We start from the raw sequence: 19167 nt of genomic DNA, 5'->3' as shown, positions 1-19167 counted from the left end.
CAAAAAACGAAGAAATAGGATCGTTTTAAAAATTTAATATACCCGAGGTATCCTACTTTGGGGACCCCTGGCAGTGCCTCTGAGGTCTAAACTTACTCGACAACACTTTCTCTAACCGTTTAGAAGTGTTACAGATTTATTTTCCTTTTTTAAATACATAAAGCATTAAACATTTTTGCGTTTTTTTTTTTAAACAAATATTTTTTTTGTAAATAATTGAAATTCAATCATTTGTTTAAGATTTTTGTGCTATAGAGGTATAATAATTGTACTGCGGTGGGACATAAGCCGGAGCGGTTTCATATTGCACCCCTCTAATAATCTGTGCAGGCTTTTCCTCATTCTTACGACAAATATCTCTCCACAAAGTATAAATGGGCCATAAAATTAGAACTTCAATACCTATAAAGAAATAACAGATTTAAATATTTTTTTTTTAAACCAAACGTTTTCAAACATACAAAATTTTAATTTTTTCAAACGTTTTTCATTTTGTTTTATGTTTCTCTTACCAAGTCCGAAGACGCCGACTACGAATGATACGACAAATGTCGATATTGTAGGAGGCCTTATAACAGCTAGTATTATGATAAATACTACTCGTCCACAGTCACAGATAAAGCCCATACCACTAAGAACTAGCCAAGGCAGCATCAACTTGTGACGTCTCTATAAAAATGTTTTAAAAACGTTAGAATTTAATTATATACATATCGTTTTTGTTAAAGGGGGTCACACGGTATGTATTACATATGTATTGGAACATGTATTCGATACATATGAAATTCCATGTGTATTTCATACGTTCACACATACATATGTAATAACCTCTATTAGTTTATACAAATATTTATTGTTTTTAATAATATTGAATGTTGGAAATGTGAGGACAATATTGCTTATCTATATATGTTTTTTTAAAACCGTTTTATTTAATTTTAAAGTAAATAACGGACATTTTAAGAAAAACAATGGATTTTCTAAATATTGAGTTATGAGCTTCTTGTTGCAAATGAGCGATAACAATTTTATTTACCTGTACAATGCCCATTATAAGGACTCCACTTAAAACGACCATAACTAAACATATGGCCAATATGATGCTCATTAAGACAGTGCCTAGATCTATTAGTTCATCAAAGAAATTTTTAAATATAAGTATTGTTACATTAATATAAATATCTTTATTTAGTTAAAACTAGTGGGAATTTGGTTAACATTTTTTTTAAAGTGAAACAATAGAAAATAATTCGAATACAACGCTTAATGAGAGATTTGAAAGTTGTTCTATATGAGCCAAAATTTAGAGGTTCTGAAATTTGGGCGACTCGAAAATTATTAGTTTGTGTTTCCCTCATGTCAAAATAATATCTAAATTCTAATATCTCCGGATCTATATTACTTACAGAGTCATATTACATCTTTAATTAAAACTTAATTTCTTAAAGTAATCTAGATTAATACTCGTATAGATCTTTGTCCCGAATTTTTCGTTTTTATACCCTTCACCTTCGTGACAAGGGTATATATATGTTTGTCATTCCGTTTGTAAGTTCCACAATATAATTTTCCGACCCTATATAGTATATATATTCTTGATCCTTATAGATAGCGAAGTCGATTAAGCCATGTCCGTCTGTCTGTTGAAATCAACTTTCCGAAACCTCCAAATAACTTACATATACGATTCATACATCAATATCTCGCGAATTCTTCCGGCTCGGTTGCTATTTAAAGTCGAAATCGGTCCACAAATGGCTGAGATATGAGGAAAACCCAGAACAACCTCGATTTTTGACCTATATCTCGATTACTAAGTCTTATCCCCAACCGATTTACCTAAAATTTTTTCAGGATGATTTTTTTACTAATGTTCACCAAACTGGGGGTGAGAATAGAATAGTCTCAAATAGGTACATTTAGCTTCAAGTTATGTTGTGTCTCAACAAAGAACAACTAGCTCTACGGAAAAAAATAATGGAATCATCCACATCGGGAAGTGATAATAAAGAAGAAGACCTCTGAAGTTTTCAGATGCATTTACAAGGGGAAAAGAGGATTTTTTTCAGTTTTTGTAAAAATTTGTCCATTAAAAAATTACTTTTCCGCAATTGTCGTTCTAATGAGACATAAAAAACAGAAATTGGTCAAAAAATGTTAAAGTTATTAAAAAATCGCCAGGACATTAACGTGTCTCAGGCAACTAGAACAAGAAAGGTAGGAACAAAATTAACATATTTTGATAAATATTAAAATAAAAGCTCATTTTTATTTAAAATATGTCCATATTTACTTGTATATGAGTTTTTGTCTTCGTAGGATACCGTTAACCTATTCTTAGGTATGAACAAAAAAATAAAATTTTTTAACGGCAGTTTCAAAACTCCATTTTTAAATTTTTAAAAATTTTGTTAAATAAATTTCAGAATTTTTTGATCATCTCATTGGAATTTATTAAGAATATAATAGGGAATAAAAATGTGAAAAAATTATGAAAATATCTCTTATAGTTTTTCGAGAAAAACCAATTATTTGGCAATTTTTTGGCGAATGAGCTCTATTTACTTACTCTTATGAATTTTAAGCAAAACTTATTCAGAATATTATATAGCACTTGGTGTTAAAATGACCCCAAACTTCTAAAACCATAAAAAAATTATGATTTTAAAAGTTTGGGGTCATTTTAACCCCAAGTGCCATTAAGCGTTAATTTCCATTCTTGTGCTGTTATTATAACCCCTAGAGTTTATGTTATGTTTTTCTTAAGTTTCATCAAAATCGGCCCAAAAGTATATAATAGTTCGCTGTCTCTCCATGAAAAATTCCAAATATTGAAAAATTTGACTTTTGACCTTCACAATTTAAGGGTTAACGTTTTCCGGTTTTAATAAAAGTTTCTGAGACACATTAATGGCCTGGCGATTTTTTAATAACTTTAACAGTTTTTGACCAATTTCTGTTTTTTTTATGTCTCATTAGAACGACAATTGCTTACACATTTCTATTCTTTTAAATTAAATTGGAAAAGTAATTTTTTAATGGCAAAATTTTTACAAAAACTGAAAAAATGCATTTTTTTACCCTTGTAAATGCATCTCAAAACTTCAGAGGGATTGCGGCACGTCTTAACCCTAACCGATTTAACTAAAATTTTTTCAGGATGATTTTTTTACTAATGTTCACCAAACTGGGAGGTGAGAATGGCCAAAATCCAACTTTCGCTTATTAAGGGCCACCCTATTGTCCATACCTTCAATAGTTTCAACTTGATGTAGTGCTTTTGCAGATTCCACTTTTCTCACACTTCCTCTGACATATTTTCTTTTAGACGGATTCTGAATTGTAATTCATTAAATGAATTACATAGCTTACATTTTGTAAGTTGTATTTTATTATGTTAAATCAATTTAAAACGTTTGTTTTGTGTTATTTTTACTTATTGTATTTTAAAATTGTATTAATTTTCAACTTTTTAGTTTTGTTTACATTTGCAACCACCTGCTTTAAACATACATATTTATTACTGGACAAAAAATGTCCAGTTAAAAATATCATAATCTCTATCTATGAACTGTTACATTTAATTTTCTCTCTTGCTCTCTCGTTAGAAGTTTTTAAAAGTAAGCGAACCAAGGCGAATTTATAAAAGGTGACGTCAGAAATACAACAAAAACAAGATTGTTGTGTTGTTGTTTTTGCTTTTGGGTTTGTTGTATTTTTCGCCACAACAAACACAAGTGAATTGACAGTACAATTGTCTAAACAACTGAATAAAAAAAATAATCAGCTGTTTTTCTGAGGTCACCTTCTATAAACGAGCGGAATCCCGTAACTTCCAGTGATAATTTGTACAAATTATTACAAATTATCTAGTATTTATCAATACCAAGGCGAATGTACTGTAAAGGTGACGTGAACAGCACAGCTGATCTACTTTCTTCATTTTAAAGATGCACTTACAATAAGACTTTATTAAATTTTGAGCTTAAAGCTACAAAATACTAGAACACAATTTAGCTTATCTGCACGGTTATAAAAACGAAAATACACTTTGATTTAAAGCTTAAAGCCAGTTATTTTGAAACATAAATCGGAAATTTTTCAGAATCAAAGAAAATATCCCAGATTTTTCTAATGAAAAAATGTATAGTTTTTCCTTCCCACTAGTAACATAACTTTTAAATATTGTACATATTTCGGACACTAATTACCCTCTAATTTCTTCATTTGCTCGGGATTAGTATTAGAATGTTCCTTATCATCGTAGTGTGCTTGTAAAGTTTGTAACATTTCGATAATTAACACTACAACGCCAATATATAGCAAAATATTTAGGATGCCAATGATGACACCAAATGTGGAGCGACTCCAGCATTTCATTTTGTTATTATTATTATTTTATTTTTATGTAAATTGGCCAAATTTTTAACAACCACACACTTTGTAAACCAGCACGCGGCGTCCAACAACTAAACTTTTGAATAACAAAATTAACTGAATAAAGCTTCGTTAGCAAAGCATAAAATAGTTTGTGACAGGGCTGGCAAATGACATTCTGAAATTGTACCAAAAAGCTTTTTTTATTGTTAATATATTTGTTGATTACTGAGGAATAGATAAATTGCCTTTGGTCTAAAATTTTTAGTTGTGTAGGAATTTTCAAACCAGCATTAAATTGATGTCTAAATAAGTTACATTCACCCTTATCGTGATTGGCGTAAACGTCTTACGCCTACAACTGTTTCGTACTAGATTAAAGATAAAATGCGAACAGTTTCTTTAATCTAGTACGAAACTGTCGTAGGCGTATGACGTTTACGCCAACCAAGTATTTTTTTTTTTTAAATTCACTGAAAAATTAATTATAAATTTAATGTTGGACATTTTTTTTTTGTTTCGAATTGTACCAAAAGTACAATTGAACCAACTTTGCCATCCCTGTCTGTAATAAAACACTACAAATATGTAATGAAAAGAACTTTAAAGCTCAAAAAAGTACCAGCAGAAGAGCACAATTGAGTTAAATATTATAGAGTACCCAAAAAAAAAACAGACAAAATCAAAAAACCGGTTTCCGGTTTAACTGAAAAAGAATATTTTATTTCTTTCTTATCATAAAAGGCATTATAATATGGTTTATTTTCTACATTAATATGTTTACATTTATGTTGAAATACTAATATGAGTGATAACCAGGGAAACCAAAATATGCAAATGCATGTTTATTCTGGTGAGTCTAATGAGCACATGGATAAGATATTTACACGTTTCAGAACTATTTAAGAATTTTGGAATCGATTTGTTAGTGCATATTTTTGCATATTTTACCCTTAAATACATATTTTTGCATATATTTGTTTTAAGAACATATTTATGTCATATTTTGCGTTTTAGAGCATATTTTACTGTTTAATAGCATATTTTGACTTTATCAAAAACAAGTTTTGTCTTACTTATTTTTCGCTGTTGTGCTACAGGTTTTTACTTCCTTTGTTTAAAATTCAAAATTGAAAAATAGATGGCTTTTCACCAAAAAAAAAATTTAAAAAACAGAATTTTTTTTTTAAATTTAAAATAACAATTCGAAAAATTTTTTTATCCAAAAAATGAAAAAACTGAAAAAAAGTTCACTTAAAAAAAAAATTTTTTCCAAAAAATTAAAAAACTGAAAAAAAAAATTTTGTTCGCCCAAAAATATTTAAATTTTTTATTTTGAAGTATAATTAGGTGAAGGGTATATAAGATTCGGCACAGCCAAATATAGCTCTCTTACTTGTTTTAATATAAAATAAGCACTATTTTAATAATAGCTCCATCTAAATATCCAATTTTAGTTCTAATTCAAACTTAACCGTTCTAAGTGTTAAAGAAATATTGTCTTTTAAATTTCCTCCTGTAACATCAGTTGATGTCGAAAGAACGCTTTCTATGTATACAAATGTTTTCAGATCCAATAGACAACGATTTTTATTTGAAAATTTAAGTAAATTTTTTTTGGTTAAAAATTATGTAAAAGTTTGTTTTTTAAGAGCATATTTTTTAAAGTTTAAGAGCATATTTTAAAGTTTTTACTGCATATTTAAAGCGCCTAAAACTCTTTTTTTAGAGCATATTTCCTGTTTCCCTGGTGATAACACTGTGCAACAAGTGAAGACTTCAATATTTCTATTCAATATTTTACCACGATTTTGGCGATTTAGGTGACAAATTTTTTTTATATCTCCCTCCAAAGATTCTGAAAATCAGTAGGCCCTCCAAAACACGTGTCATCAGTTTTTTGACAACTGCTTATTCAGACTTGGTGAGACCGCTAAATTGTTATGATAAATATTTGTCATGTATAGACAGGGTGTAATAATTTTTAAAATTTTAAAAGACTGTTATGTTTTTAATAACTTGTAGAACAAATAATTTTGAAAAAATAAATTTTAGTATTAATTTTTTTGCAATTGAATAAAATATTACTGACAATTTTATTATTATTACAAAATTTGCTCCATTACACAGAAAATATTATATTTCAAATCAAAGATTTATCCCATATTGAACTGGTTTCAATTATTTCATAATTAAATCAAGTATTCATTTGTTCAAAAACAAAATTTCTTGATATTTTCTATTGAATTTGATTATTTTGACAATTGAATATACAATTTTCGTTATTGGTTGAATTTCAAATACAAAAATTATTGAATAGATAATTTTCGTAATTGAAACACAAAAAATAACAAAAATGTGTTTTCAATTACGAAAATTATCTATTCAATAATTTTTGTATTTGAAATTCAACCAATAACGAAAATTGTATATTCAATTGTCAAAATTATCAAACTCAAAATTCAATAGAAAATATCAAGAAATTTTGTTTTTGAGCAAATGAATACTTGATTTTATTATGAAATAATTGAAACCAGTTCAATATGTGACAAATACTTGAATTGAAACGGTTTAAGATATAGTTTTTTCTGTGTAACCACTATTTTGAGCAGACGGGTAACATTATAATGGCAGATCTATTCCAGTAAATATATTTATTATTATAATTTGTGAAAATCTTATTTTTTTTTTTTTAATGATAAATTTAGAATTTTCGACCATTAATGGAATATGCACGTTTATAACGATTTCAAAATGTATTATTAATAATTTGTGAAGCTAGTTCTTAACTATATAACAAATTTGTTAAAAATCTTTGAGAAACATTTTAAAAAACCATTTATATTTCTCACTCATTTCAAGATTTTGAATTTGATTAATTTTCACACGAGATTTAGGAAAAAAGTATTAGTTTGGACAGAGCTTCGAATTAATTCAATATAATTTTAAGGTTCATTTAAAGGTTTTTATTTAAATATGTATAATTCATTTATAGTTTAATTAATTCATAATGGAATTAATTCATAACAGAATTCATTCAACCTTTAAATGATTAAATTTTAGTTAAATTGAATGAAAATTTAATACAAATTTTTTTAGTCATTTACAAAATTAATTGATACTAGTAAGAGAGCTATATTCGGCTGTGCCGAATCTTATATACCCTTCACCAAATTATACTTTAAAATAAATTTTTTGAAATATTTTTAGGTAAACAAAATAAATTTTTGTTTTAATTGTTTTTCAAATTTTTTTTTTTTTGAAATAGTTTTTTAATTTTTTTAAAAAAAAGTTTTTTCCAAATTTTTTAAAAAAATTTTTTTTTTTTGGAAAAAAAATGTATGACAAAAAAATTTTTTTATAAAAAAATTCGGGTTAAAATATATTTTTCCCGATTTTGACCCATTGTAGGTCCAACTTACTAAAGCCTTATCTTCATCGTTGCAATGGACTTTGAAATATCTATCATTAGATATCCATATTGTCTATATTAATGACTTAGTAATCCAGATATATGTAGATCAAAAATAAGTCAAAAATCGAGGTTGTCCCGGTTTTTTGCTCATATCTCCGTTATTTATGGACCGATTTTGCTGATTTTAAATAGCAAACTTCTCGAAAGCATGTCTGACAGAATTATTGAAGATTTGGATCCCGAAGATAAATGGGGTCTTCAGAAAATTGATTTCAACAGACGGACATGGCTTAATCGACTCCGCTATCTATAAGGATCCAAAATATATGTATATACTTTATAGGGTCGGAAATGAAAAATGTAGAAATTACAAACGGAATGACAAACTTATATATACCCTTCTCACGAAGGTGAAGGGTATAAAAATTTAGCAAAGCCTTTTTGTAATAGAGTTGAATTGAAAAAAACATGAATCCTTCAAAACATTTTTAAAGCTATTTTGGAATGGATTTAATTTAAAGAAAATTTGAATTATTCAATAAGGAATTAATTCTAGAAAGAAATAATGCTCAAAGAAATAAATTCTCAATACATTTGAAGTACAAAGGAATTAAGACTATGAATTAAATGGTTATGAATTTATTAACGGGATGGTTAATAGATGATAGAATTTAATTTGATTTTGCAAATGCAATCAAGAAATAATCCTTTTGAACCTTTGGTTTAATGTTTATTACATAATATCTGAACCGGAAAAAACCGGGATAACCTAGATTTTTGGCCTATTTTTATCTATATCTGGATTATTAAGTCATTAATATAGACAATATGGATATCCAATGATAGATATTAGGGTATTCATTCGACCAATGATCGTTCGATTAATCGAATAATTTCCTACGAATAATTATTCGAACAATTCGAATAACGAATAATTCAAACAATTTCATGTAGAATAATCGAATAAAACGAATAAATGTTCATATATATTTAAATTTATTAAATTGCGTAAAACTTTTCATAATTTCAAATTTAAATGAGTAATAATTGTATTGTTTCTGAAATTCGACAAATAACTAAAGATAAAGGGAGTTTGTCGATCACTGTAGATGAGTGTTCTGATAGCTCCTTCTATAAATATGTAAATATTACTGCACGAAGTTACAATTCTAAAAACAAATCTTTAAAAATTTTTAACTTAGGACTTGAACCAATGAAAATAAAAGGTACTTAATAAAATATTTGTTATTTAGCTGGCGAAATATTAGAAGAATCGCAATTAATAATCAAAATTTTAACTTAGATTAAAGTGGAGTTGAATGTGATGGAGAATGTGATTTTGAAACGGTCGTCGAAAATGATATTGAGGATGATATTTATAATGATTACATTAGAGATAGATGAAGGCCATGATCTTAAAATATATGTATGTATATAAGTGATATTATTAATCGCGTAAGTTAGTGTTGCAAAATATTTAATAAATCGAATGATAAACACAAATATTGCAAACTAACGTTTTGTTGCAAGAAAAGCATGGAGTTCGTCTTATACATGATTTTGAACATCGTTGAACATCTTTGTCTAATATGGTAATAAACTTTTTGCGTATTTGTAAATGCGTCAATCATGCACTACCTGACTTCAAATTAACCACTTTTACTGACAATGATATCAAACTTTGGAAAGATTCCTTTTATTGTGTAATTCCCCAATACCACTTTATTAAGCAAAGATTCGGCAATGTTGATAGAGCTTGAGGGTATAATACAATTTGTTATAAATAATTTAGAAATAGTGAATAATAAATTTACTAAAGAATTAGTTACTCAATTTAAAACCCGAATTAATGAATATTGTATTTGAATTAGGATCATGTCCAACTAGCTCAAATTTTTTAAAGCATAGCTCCAAAACGGAAAATAAAGGGTTTGCTAGTCAATTGTTTTATAGATTGTTCGGGATTTAATCTGGTCAGAATATTTCTGTTCAAAATTTAATGATGGACTTTGTTTTCGAATGTTTTTTAACATTATCAATACTTGAATTGTTAACTGTAACGTTATTTTTTGGTTTTCTTTAACAAACAAATATTAAAAATCCGACATCAAAACTTCATTCTTTACTTTTTTTTAAAAAAATTTAAATTATTCGAATAATTCGATTAATTTTAAACATGTGATCGAATTATTCGAACAAGTTAAAATCTCTTATTCGAATTATCCGTTTTGTTGAATAAGAAAAAAAACGAATAATTCGAATAATAGATATATCAAAGTCCATTGCAGCGATGTATGTCTATAAGGCTATTATAGTAAGTTGGACCTACAATAAGTAAAAATCGGGAAAAATATTTTTTAAACCGAATTTTTTTGTCATACATTTTTTTTAAATAAATAAAAAAAAAATTTAAATAAAAATTTGGAAAAAAAATTTTTAAAAAACAATTTCGAAAAAAAATTGTAAATGTTGTTTACCTAAAAATATTTAAAAACTTTATTTTAAAGTATAATTTGGAGAAGGGTATATAAGATTTGGCACAGCCGAATATAGCTCTCTTACTTGTTTTTTTTATATTTTTTTTAACACGAAATTTCCAATAAAATGTGCAACATCCAGAATCTAAATGTTATCACTTACTTTTCAGCATTTGGTTTTTAGATGACGGAGAACAATTTTAGACCTTGGGAGTATCGCAAATCCAAAAAGTTCAAAAAATAATTCATATGAGCATAAAGAAAATATGCCAAATATTATTACTCTCTCCGCTCTTAATAATTCACATTTTACTCAGTTCTCTGTTTGTTTACAAATTAATACAAAGTTTTTTTCTTGTGTGTTTGTCAACAAACTGGCGAATTCGTTTTATTATTTTGCTAATCAGTTGATTTTCGATACTTTATACATTTTGTTCTACTCGTACGCTAGTTTTTTAATTTCTGATTTTATTTTTTTTATTTTTAAAACAACAACAATATAATTATTTTGTTTATACATATACATTGATTTCTTTTCAAATAAAACCAAAAAAAAACAATAATAAGCCAATAATGAAGTGTTGTAGCCGTTCTACAGTCGGTGTAATCATTGGCTCCATTTACATGTTGGCCGGCATTATAGTTTTCATATTAATAAGTATCTCGTTAGTTTTAAGTAAAACTAAAGACGATAATGTTCGTCCTATAGTGAAACCCGATGGTAAGCTAAGAAAATTTTGAAACTTTTTATTTAACTAAATTAAACCAATTTTTTATAAAATGTTAATTATGTGAATTAATTAGTGAATTATGTTTAAAAATATTGTTAAATATGTACATTAGACTGGGTCGATTTGTATGGACGATCAAATAGTAAAAAATCGTATAGCAAAAACGCAATTTACGGAAAATTCTAAGAAAGTTTCCTCAAGAAACCATAGATCTAAAATGAAATCCTATCTTGCGCATTTCGTCTATTATCCAATAAAAAAAACTATTAAAAGCAAATTAATACTGAAATATAATTGGATAAAAAAACGAAATGCGCAAGATAGGATTTCATTTTAGACCGTAGAATGCGTTTCTGCTATACGATTTTTCGCGAAAATAATCGACACACCCTAATGTACATATGTATTCTATATTATAGAATTATCTTTCTTTAACGTTATGAAATTAAAAAAATCGGTGGGAAAAGGTTCGAGTTATAAGAAATTCGTCGCAACATTGTATCCCAGCGCTTCTTATCGTTAAATTTAAATACATCATAGTGTGTGTGAGATATCATCGAAATTTTTGTATTCGTTTGAAAGGCCTATGGATGCCGTTATGTAAGGAATATTACATCGTGCAAATGTCCGCTGCGGCTTCGCTGGGTGGCGCGGATCCGAAATGTCCAATTTTCCATGACTCAGGCTGAATTTGGTCGTTGTTGTCTTTGAGAGCCGCTGTGGTTTGTAGCTTATTCGCATTAAAAACTCCACAAGAAAAAGTCTAAAAGTCACATCACCTCCACGTGATGCGACCATGCCCTCAAATCGCTCGTGCAGAATGTCCAGACGTCGTTGGTGTCCAATTCTGGCCAAAAAAAGTTGGTAATTCAACCTCGTTCTCAAAGAAATATGGACCGATGACACCGCCAGCCCAAAATCAACACTAAACACTCAATTTCTCGGGATACATTGGACGTTCTTGGATCTAATGTGGATTGGTATCGTTCCAGATGCGACAATTTTAATCGTCAAGAAATTGGCTGCATCGATAAAGACCATTTTTTAATGAAAATTAGGGTCAGTTTCCAATTGATTTAGGGTTCATTCAGCGAACACACGTCGTTATATATGCACATGTTGCTGAACGGTAAATTGTCAGATGTAGCTTCAACAATATGGCCTCTATCAACTGTCAAAGTTCGGAAGTCCCTAATGGAAGACCCTTTATAACTACTAATTTTATTGGTTTTGGTAAATATGTACTAATCTATTTATTTTTTATTCCATTCTCCGTTAGAAAAGTTACGTTTTGTTTGAAGACTTATTTGTAAAGATTTGCTTAATCATGTTTCTGTTGTATTTATTTTATAAACAAATATTATATCATATAATATGGATCTTTTAATGGAATATAATTATCGTCAACAGTTGCCATTATAATGATATTGTGTCTGACAGCAGCCCTCATATCAGGCCTACTCGTATTTGGTATTGTAAAGGTAAGTTTTCATCACCATGTTTAACCTTTATAAAAATAAACGTAACTGAAATCAATTTGAGATACGAGTAACAATGACAGAAGGACTATATGTCAAGTATTTTTGTTTACCATTGATATTGAAAATATCTTTACAGTAATAGTCCAGTGACTGGTTTTTGGGAGTTAGGGGCCTAGTTTAAACGATTTTTGTGAAAGAGATCTTTTACTTTTACTTAGCATTGACCTATCAGGTGGTGAATTTTTTAAAATAAGACACAATTTATTATACGTTGATATAAATTAACTTTTCCACTAGTCAAATGCATGGATTCAAAATCAATAGCAAACAGAAAATTTACAGAATCTTGTCATTTCGTAATATATTTTTGTGCACTGCATTGCCGATTACTGCATTACCAAACGTTGGAGAACACTACTAATTACTGCGAGATATGTATTTTGAAGCCATTAATGAGACTAATGGAAAAGATAAGATATACTATGTACATTTCATATATTAACGTATAAAATTATGTCTTCTTTTCAAAAATGTATAAAAGCTTTATAAATTAAAAAAATTATAGAAGACTTTTTCAAAAAATATGGGAATAAGAAGGGTAGTTGATTCTTTTTGGAAAATTTTAATTTTTAAAATGCAATAAAAGTTTTGTTTATTAATCGTTTTTAATGAAATTTTACAAATTTTGATCAAAATACAAAAGTGAAAAGGAAATTTGTGAATTGTTATTGAGAATATCACAATTCCCAAAAAACTTTTCAAAAATCGCAAAAATGGCATTCTTTTTAGATTTTTAACTCTATTCACGTTCGGGCTAAAAATTCCCTTTGCTAAATATTAAGGAACATATTAGGCCATAAAAAAGACATTTTAATTATTTGAAATTAACTATGTGATTGGAGCAAATTAGGCATAAATTTGAAATTTACATAAAAAATAGCATGACTCAAGGCTAGGGTTTTTATCCCGGGAATTCCCGGTACAAATTTCCCGGGAATTTTGCCAATTTTTCACTACCCGATTCCCGGGAATTAAAAACTGACGAAAATACATAGAAAGCAAGTTAGAACTCTGTTTTTTTATATCTTTGCTTATATCTTGGCAATAATAGACCGCTTATTATTATTATTTATCTGGGGTTTTTCGTATGAAAATTTAAAAAGTGAATTCATTATTTATAGAATTTATTTCTTATTAAATCATTCCAATTTCTTCTTCAAATCCATAACAAAATAGCTTCAAAAATTTATTAAATGATTAAATTTTTCTTCAATTAAAATCTAGTACAAAAAGGTTTAAGACAATTTTTTCAATTAATTTAACAAAAATTTAATCATTCAAAGTTTGAATAAATTCAGGCTTTGGAATGAATCTAAAAAATTAAATATTAGGAAGTGATAAAAGGCTCACATTTTTTAATAACGGATTAAGATTTTAGTGAATTAAGCTCAAATTTTATTAATTAATTCGAAGATCTGTTATTTAATAATTATAAGATCTTCGAATTAATTAATAAAATTTGAGCGTAATTCACTAAAATCTTAATCCGTAATTAAAAAATGTTAGCCTTTTATCCCTTTCTAGTTTTTATATGAAATTTGGCTATAATATTCCTAATTTACGGTATCATTATATATTTCGGGAATAGCCGGGTACCCGGGAATGTAGAAAAAAATTTACCGATTCCCGGGAATCAAAAAAGGTCGGGAAATTAAAAACCCTACTCAAGGCACTCATTGCCAAAATGCCATTAAATTTTAATTTCAAAAACTTTTGTATATGAACTCTTGTTATATTTGCATTTAGTGTGCCTTGAGGCATGCTTAACCATTAAAGGGTTAATATAACAAACAAATTTGTTTAAATCCATCCTATATGATTGAATTATTTCAAAAATATTTCTAGAGACGCCATAATTTACTGCTTCCCTGGATGATAATGCATGTACTTGGTTTCTGCTTCAGCTGCTTACTGTTCGTGTATGGATTCTTTGGTTCTTTAATATTTAATGCTCCAATGGGTGAATTTATAGGCTTTATCGTTACAAGTATAGTTGTAATTGGTAAGTAGATCGCGGTTTTGTTTTTTCCTAAACAATATAATATAAGATTTTGTCAAATTGTTTCTATATCTTCTAGTACTTCAAATTGCAATTTTCTACTTCATGTATACTCTGTATCGCTATATACGTAAGCAGAATAATAATAGAACCAGTCCAGTAATTGGAAGTCTACAAGTCAGTTATCAGGCTCCACAACCTTGTTATTATACTGCAGTGTCGAATAAATCGTGAATTTGAGATTATGTTGTTTTTTTTCATACACACAGAAATTATTAATTTTTAGTTTAAAATTAAATACTATTTGTAAATTTATTTAATTGATTTCAAATGTTTTTGGAAAACAAAACTAAATCTAACTATTTAAAAAAAGAAAAAATATATAACATTTTTATTTATTTCGTGAAAAAATTTCATCATCAATAAGCGGAAGAATTCACCATTCTTTGAATTATATTATTTGGCACGTAAGTACATAGAATTTAATATGGTATCCAATGTTGTAGAACTTTTGACGCTATTGCAGATTCCCTAAAGTTCATGTTTATTGCTTCTGATAATCTGAGTTATTATTCCGAGTGATCTTATGGATAATAAATACGATTACCAGTAGTATTAGACATACATACATTACATATTCCGTACACAATGGCATCGACAGGCTTATTATTTATTTAGGTTGCTAAATTGCGACTTTGTAATTTTAAAATTTTCTGCATTTGTATTTTAAATGACGGAGAACAATTAGACTTTGTGATCGCCGAAAGGGTACAATATAAAGGACATAAATATATTTTGCATCATTGGCGTTTATTTTTCTGGTCGTTTTCTGAAGAGAACTGAAACATTTTGTGGATGAAATATGATAGTAAACAAGTAAGAGTGTCGAATCGTAGATACCCTTTAGTTTTGGGTGTACAAATTTATGGAAACAAATTTTCTTGTTAACAAAACATGGAAGAGGTCTTCGAAATACATTTAATTTAATCAGTTAAGAAAGTAATTGTCACTAATGTCTTATCACTTGCCCTACTCCAATTTATATATTTTGGTCATTTAACACATACATATGTGCTCTATGCTCTATGTAGTGCAGAGAGAAGACAATTGGTTAATTTGTACATCCCAGGTAATCTAGCGTGAAGACAATTGTCACTTAAGTGTCTCTAAGTAATCTGGAGTGAAGTCACTGTAAATGTTTTCGTACAAGGGTTTTATAAAAATCGTGTTGAAAAATTCTCATACAGTTTATTTTTGTTTAAGTATACTGATATCCCATGTACCATAGCATGAAGTCAATAGTCACTTTAGAGTCTCTTTGTAACCTATAGTGAAGTCCCTTTAAACGTTTATTTTGTACTGGACTTTGTTATTTAGAATGACAATTTTAAAAAAAACATTGAAAATTGCATTGAGTTGTGTTAATAAATAAAGATTTTATTACATATTTCATATTTATTGAGATTCTGAAACTAAAATTTGTTTCAAAATTTTAATATGTTTGCAAATATTAGGAACAATTTGATCCATATTTATTTCGAGCTATATTTTTTTGTTTAGATAAGTTAATTTTTGTTTTTACAAAAAAAATTTCAAGTCAATATCTCCATTAGATTCAAAAATATGCCACTTTAAAACTCCGTCCATCAAAAATATTACACTTTTTCATACAAAAAAATTTGCATACATTTTTTTTAATAATTTATTCAACACAAGTCATTGGTTCTGCCACGCCCATTTATTCAATTCCGACCATTTTCACCCAAACTTCGTACAGTGATAAGAAATTTTTAAATTCCGCCTATTTACAGTCAAGAATTGCACAATGGTATTGAAGTAAATTCCGCTAAGTTGTGAACTAAAAAAAAACATTTTGTGGTTAAAATATGATAGTAAGCAAGTACGAATGCCAAATCTTAAACAGCCTTTTGTTTTGGGTGTAAAAATTTATGAAAACAAATTTTCTTGATAATTTTTTATACCCTCCACCACCATAAGTGGTGAATGAGGGTATATATAAGTTTGTCATTCCGTGTGTAACATTGAATATTAATCTGAGACCCAACAAATATTATTGATCCTTATGAAATTCTAAGTCGATTGAGCCATGTCCGTCTGTGTAAAAGACGCTCACGTCCAAAGTACGCAAACAAACTTAGTAGAGTTGCAAGAAAAATATTTATTATTATCCTAAGCAGTTTGGTATTGAAAATCAGCGAAATCAGTACAGTGGAACTAAAGTTATGAATTAAAATATGGGACAACCTAAAAAAAAATTGATAATTTTCACATATTTTTGGTCGTTATTGTAAATATATTGCAGCTAATATCATAAAATTTTGCACTCGTTACTTTTATGATAAAAGGAGTAACTCTGGGGAAAATTATAGCCCCCATAGCCCCCATATAAAGTACATTTCCGAAAATCTCTTAAATAAGCATAAATGTCTTATAAAAAAGCTACCCAAAAATCAGTTAAGTACTCATAAATCTCTTATAAATACCTTCATCATGCTAAAATTCTACAAAAATAATACTCATATACATAGATATCACTGTATCAAATTGTATGTAGATTGGCCGATAACTGGTCATAGCTACCCTATAAGGCCCATTTCCGAAAAAAGATATTAACCTTAAAAAATATTTAAAACATATCGATATCTAAATGAAATTATGCACAGATCAGTAATTTGTATCCAGTAATCACACTTCTGGATTTTGTGAATATCGGTCCATATTTAACCATAGCTCCCACATAAGGTCCACTCCCAAAAATGACTAAAATCCTCATAAATTTCCTACAAATACAGTTATCAGGTTGAAATTCAAAACAAATTTATTCAATATATACAAAAATTTATGTACCAAATTTTATGATGATAAGCCCATAATTGGTCATAGCTTCCATATAAGAACCACTTCAGGAAAACACATTAACCTGCACAAATATTCAAAAAAAAATCTATACTGAACCAACATTTTTCACCGATCAGTAATTTGTATCCAAGAATCGTACTACAAGATTTTTTAAATATTGGTCCATAATTCGTCATAGCTTCCATATAAGGTCCACTCTTGTTAATAGCGCTGTTTATATGAAATTCTACAAAATACTTAGGACCATAACAGGTCATAGCATCCATATATTAAACCAAAATGGTACACAGATTAGTAATTTGTATTCAAAAATCATAATACTTAATTTTGTGAATATTGGTCCATAATTGGCCACAGCTCTCATATAAATACATAAGAATCACGTTAAAATATTTTATGACAATCGAATCATAATAGGTCATAGCTCCCACATAAGTCCCACAACCAAATATTTTGAAATTTGTCTAAATATATTTGTATATCCTTTTAATACCCTTCACCTTCTTGAGAATTGTATATATGTATAAGTTTGTCATTCCGTTTGTAATTTCTACATTTTTCATTTCCGACCCTATAAAGTATATATATTCCGGATCCTTATAGATAGCGGAGTCGATTAAGCCATGTCCGTCTGTCTGTCCGTCTGTCTGTTGAAATCAATTTTCTGAAGACCCCAGATATCTTCGGGATCCAAATCTTCAATAATTCTGTCAGACATGCTTTCGAGAAGTTTGCTATTTAAAATCAGCAAAATTGGTCCATAAATAACGGAGATATGAGCAAAACAAGGGGACAACCTCGATTTTGGACCTATTTTTGATCTATATATGGATTACTAAGTCATTAATATAAACAATATGGATATCTAATGATAGATATTTCAAAGTCCATTGCAACGATGTAGATAAGGCTATAGTAAATTGGACCTACAATGGGTCTAAATCGGGAAAAATATTTTTTAACCCGAATTTTTTTTCATGAAATAATTTTTTTGTCATAAATTTTTTTAAAAAAAAACAAAAATTTAAAATTTTTTTTTTAAAAAATTTGGAAAAAACTTTTTTTAAAAAATTTGGAAAAAACTTTTTTTTAAAAAAAATTAAAAAACAATTTGGAAAAAAAATTTTGAAAAACAATTAAAAAAAAATTAAATTTTGTTTACCTAAAAAAATGTATTTTAAAGTATAATTTGGTGAAGGGTATATAAGATTCGGCACAGCCGAATATAGATCTCTTACTTGTTTTTACTCTGTTTCTTCACTTGAGGTTAAAAGGGAAAAATTTTGATCCAAACGTATTAACTAATTATTAAGTATATAAATTGTTAAATTTCTTACGTTCTAATAGGAATTTCAGTTATTAATTGCTGAATTACATAAAATTTTTTGTACATTTGAAAAAAAATATCTTCTGCGTAAACTAGGCTTTCTAACAATTGTTATATTATTTCAGTTGTTATACCATCATATTTAGGTGTAGGGTATTTAAGATTCGGCACGTCCGAATATAGTACTCTTACTTGTTTTTTTTAATAAATACAATAACAAAATTTTGTGATTAAACTAAATCTAGTATTGTAGGCTAAGAATCTCTAGAATTGTTTATTTTATTGTAAACAGCACGTTTTGCCTCATTTTCTCATGGAAATATCTATTAAAATATTTAATATGATAATATAAACAATTAAGAATGGCGAATTTTTACATTTTAGTATACATACTGTAAATGAAAAATGTATGTAAACATT

At 27.9% G+C, this 19167-nt stretch overlaps 2 protein-coding genes across 2 annotated transcripts; one reads left to right on the top strand and one right to left on the bottom strand.

Moving 5' to 3' along the window:
- Positions 1 to 235: 235 nt before the first annotated feature.
- Positions 236 to 4422, bottom strand: LOC135961509 (uncharacterized). Its single transcript, XM_065513008.1, has 4 exons — positions 4212 to 4422; positions 1037 to 1125; positions 513 to 669; positions 236 to 402 (listed from the first exon to the last, which is right to left on the bottom strand). Exons 1-4 carry the CDS (start codon positions 4378 to 4380, stop codon positions 236 to 238), a joined length of 582 nt encoding a protein of 193 aa, XP_065369080.1. The 5' UTR covers positions 4381 to 4422.
- A 6273-nt stretch (positions 4423 to 10695) lies between these two features.
- On the top strand, positions 10696 to 14954 carry LOC135961947 (uncharacterized). The gene is made up of 4 exons (XM_065513601.1): positions 10696 to 10990; positions 12411 to 12481; positions 14387 to 14543; positions 14620 to 14954. Exons 1-4 carry the CDS (start codon positions 10843 to 10845, stop codon positions 14772 to 14774), a joined length of 531 nt encoding a protein of 176 aa, XP_065369673.1. The 5' UTR covers positions 10696 to 10842; the 3' UTR covers positions 14775 to 14954.
- Positions 14955 to 19167: the final 4213 nt, after the last annotated feature.

The sequence above is a fragment of the Calliphora vicina genome, chromosome 5 (assembly GCF_958450345.1).
Source record: "Calliphora vicina chromosome 5, idCalVici1.1, whole genome shotgun sequence".
Classification (NCBI taxonomy): Eukaryota; Metazoa; Arthropoda; class Insecta; order Diptera; family Calliphoridae; genus Calliphora; species Calliphora vicina.
This window is presented reverse-complemented; position numbering and strand designations above follow the sequence as displayed.

Excerpts from the sequence above, each read along its gene's own strand:
- LOC135961947 (XM_065513601.1), top strand. The coding sequence starts at position 10,843 with ATGAAGTGTTGTAGCCGTTCTACAGTCGGTGTAATCATTGGCTCCATT. Across the intron at positions 10,991-12,410 it reads TCCTATAGTGAAACCCGATG|TTGCCATTATAATGATATTG; the intron begins GTAAGCTAAGAA and ends TATCGTCAACAG. Across the intron at positions 12,482-14,386 it reads TCGTATTTGGTATTGTAAAG|AGACGCCATAATTTACTGCT; the intron begins GTAAGTTTTCAT and ends AAATATTTCTAG.
- LOC135961509 (XM_065513008.1), bottom strand. The coding sequence starts at position 4,380 with ATGAAATGCTGGAGTCGCTCCACATTTGGTGTCATCATTGGCATCCTA. Across the intron at positions 1,126-4,211 it reads GCAAATGAAGAAATTAGAGG|ATCTAGGCACTGTCTTAATG; the intron begins GTAATTAGTGTC and ends ATGAACTAATAG. Across the intron at positions 670-1,036 it reads TTATAATGGGCATTGTACAG|AGACGTCACAAGTTGATGCT; the intron begins GTAAATAAAATT and ends ACATTTTTATAG.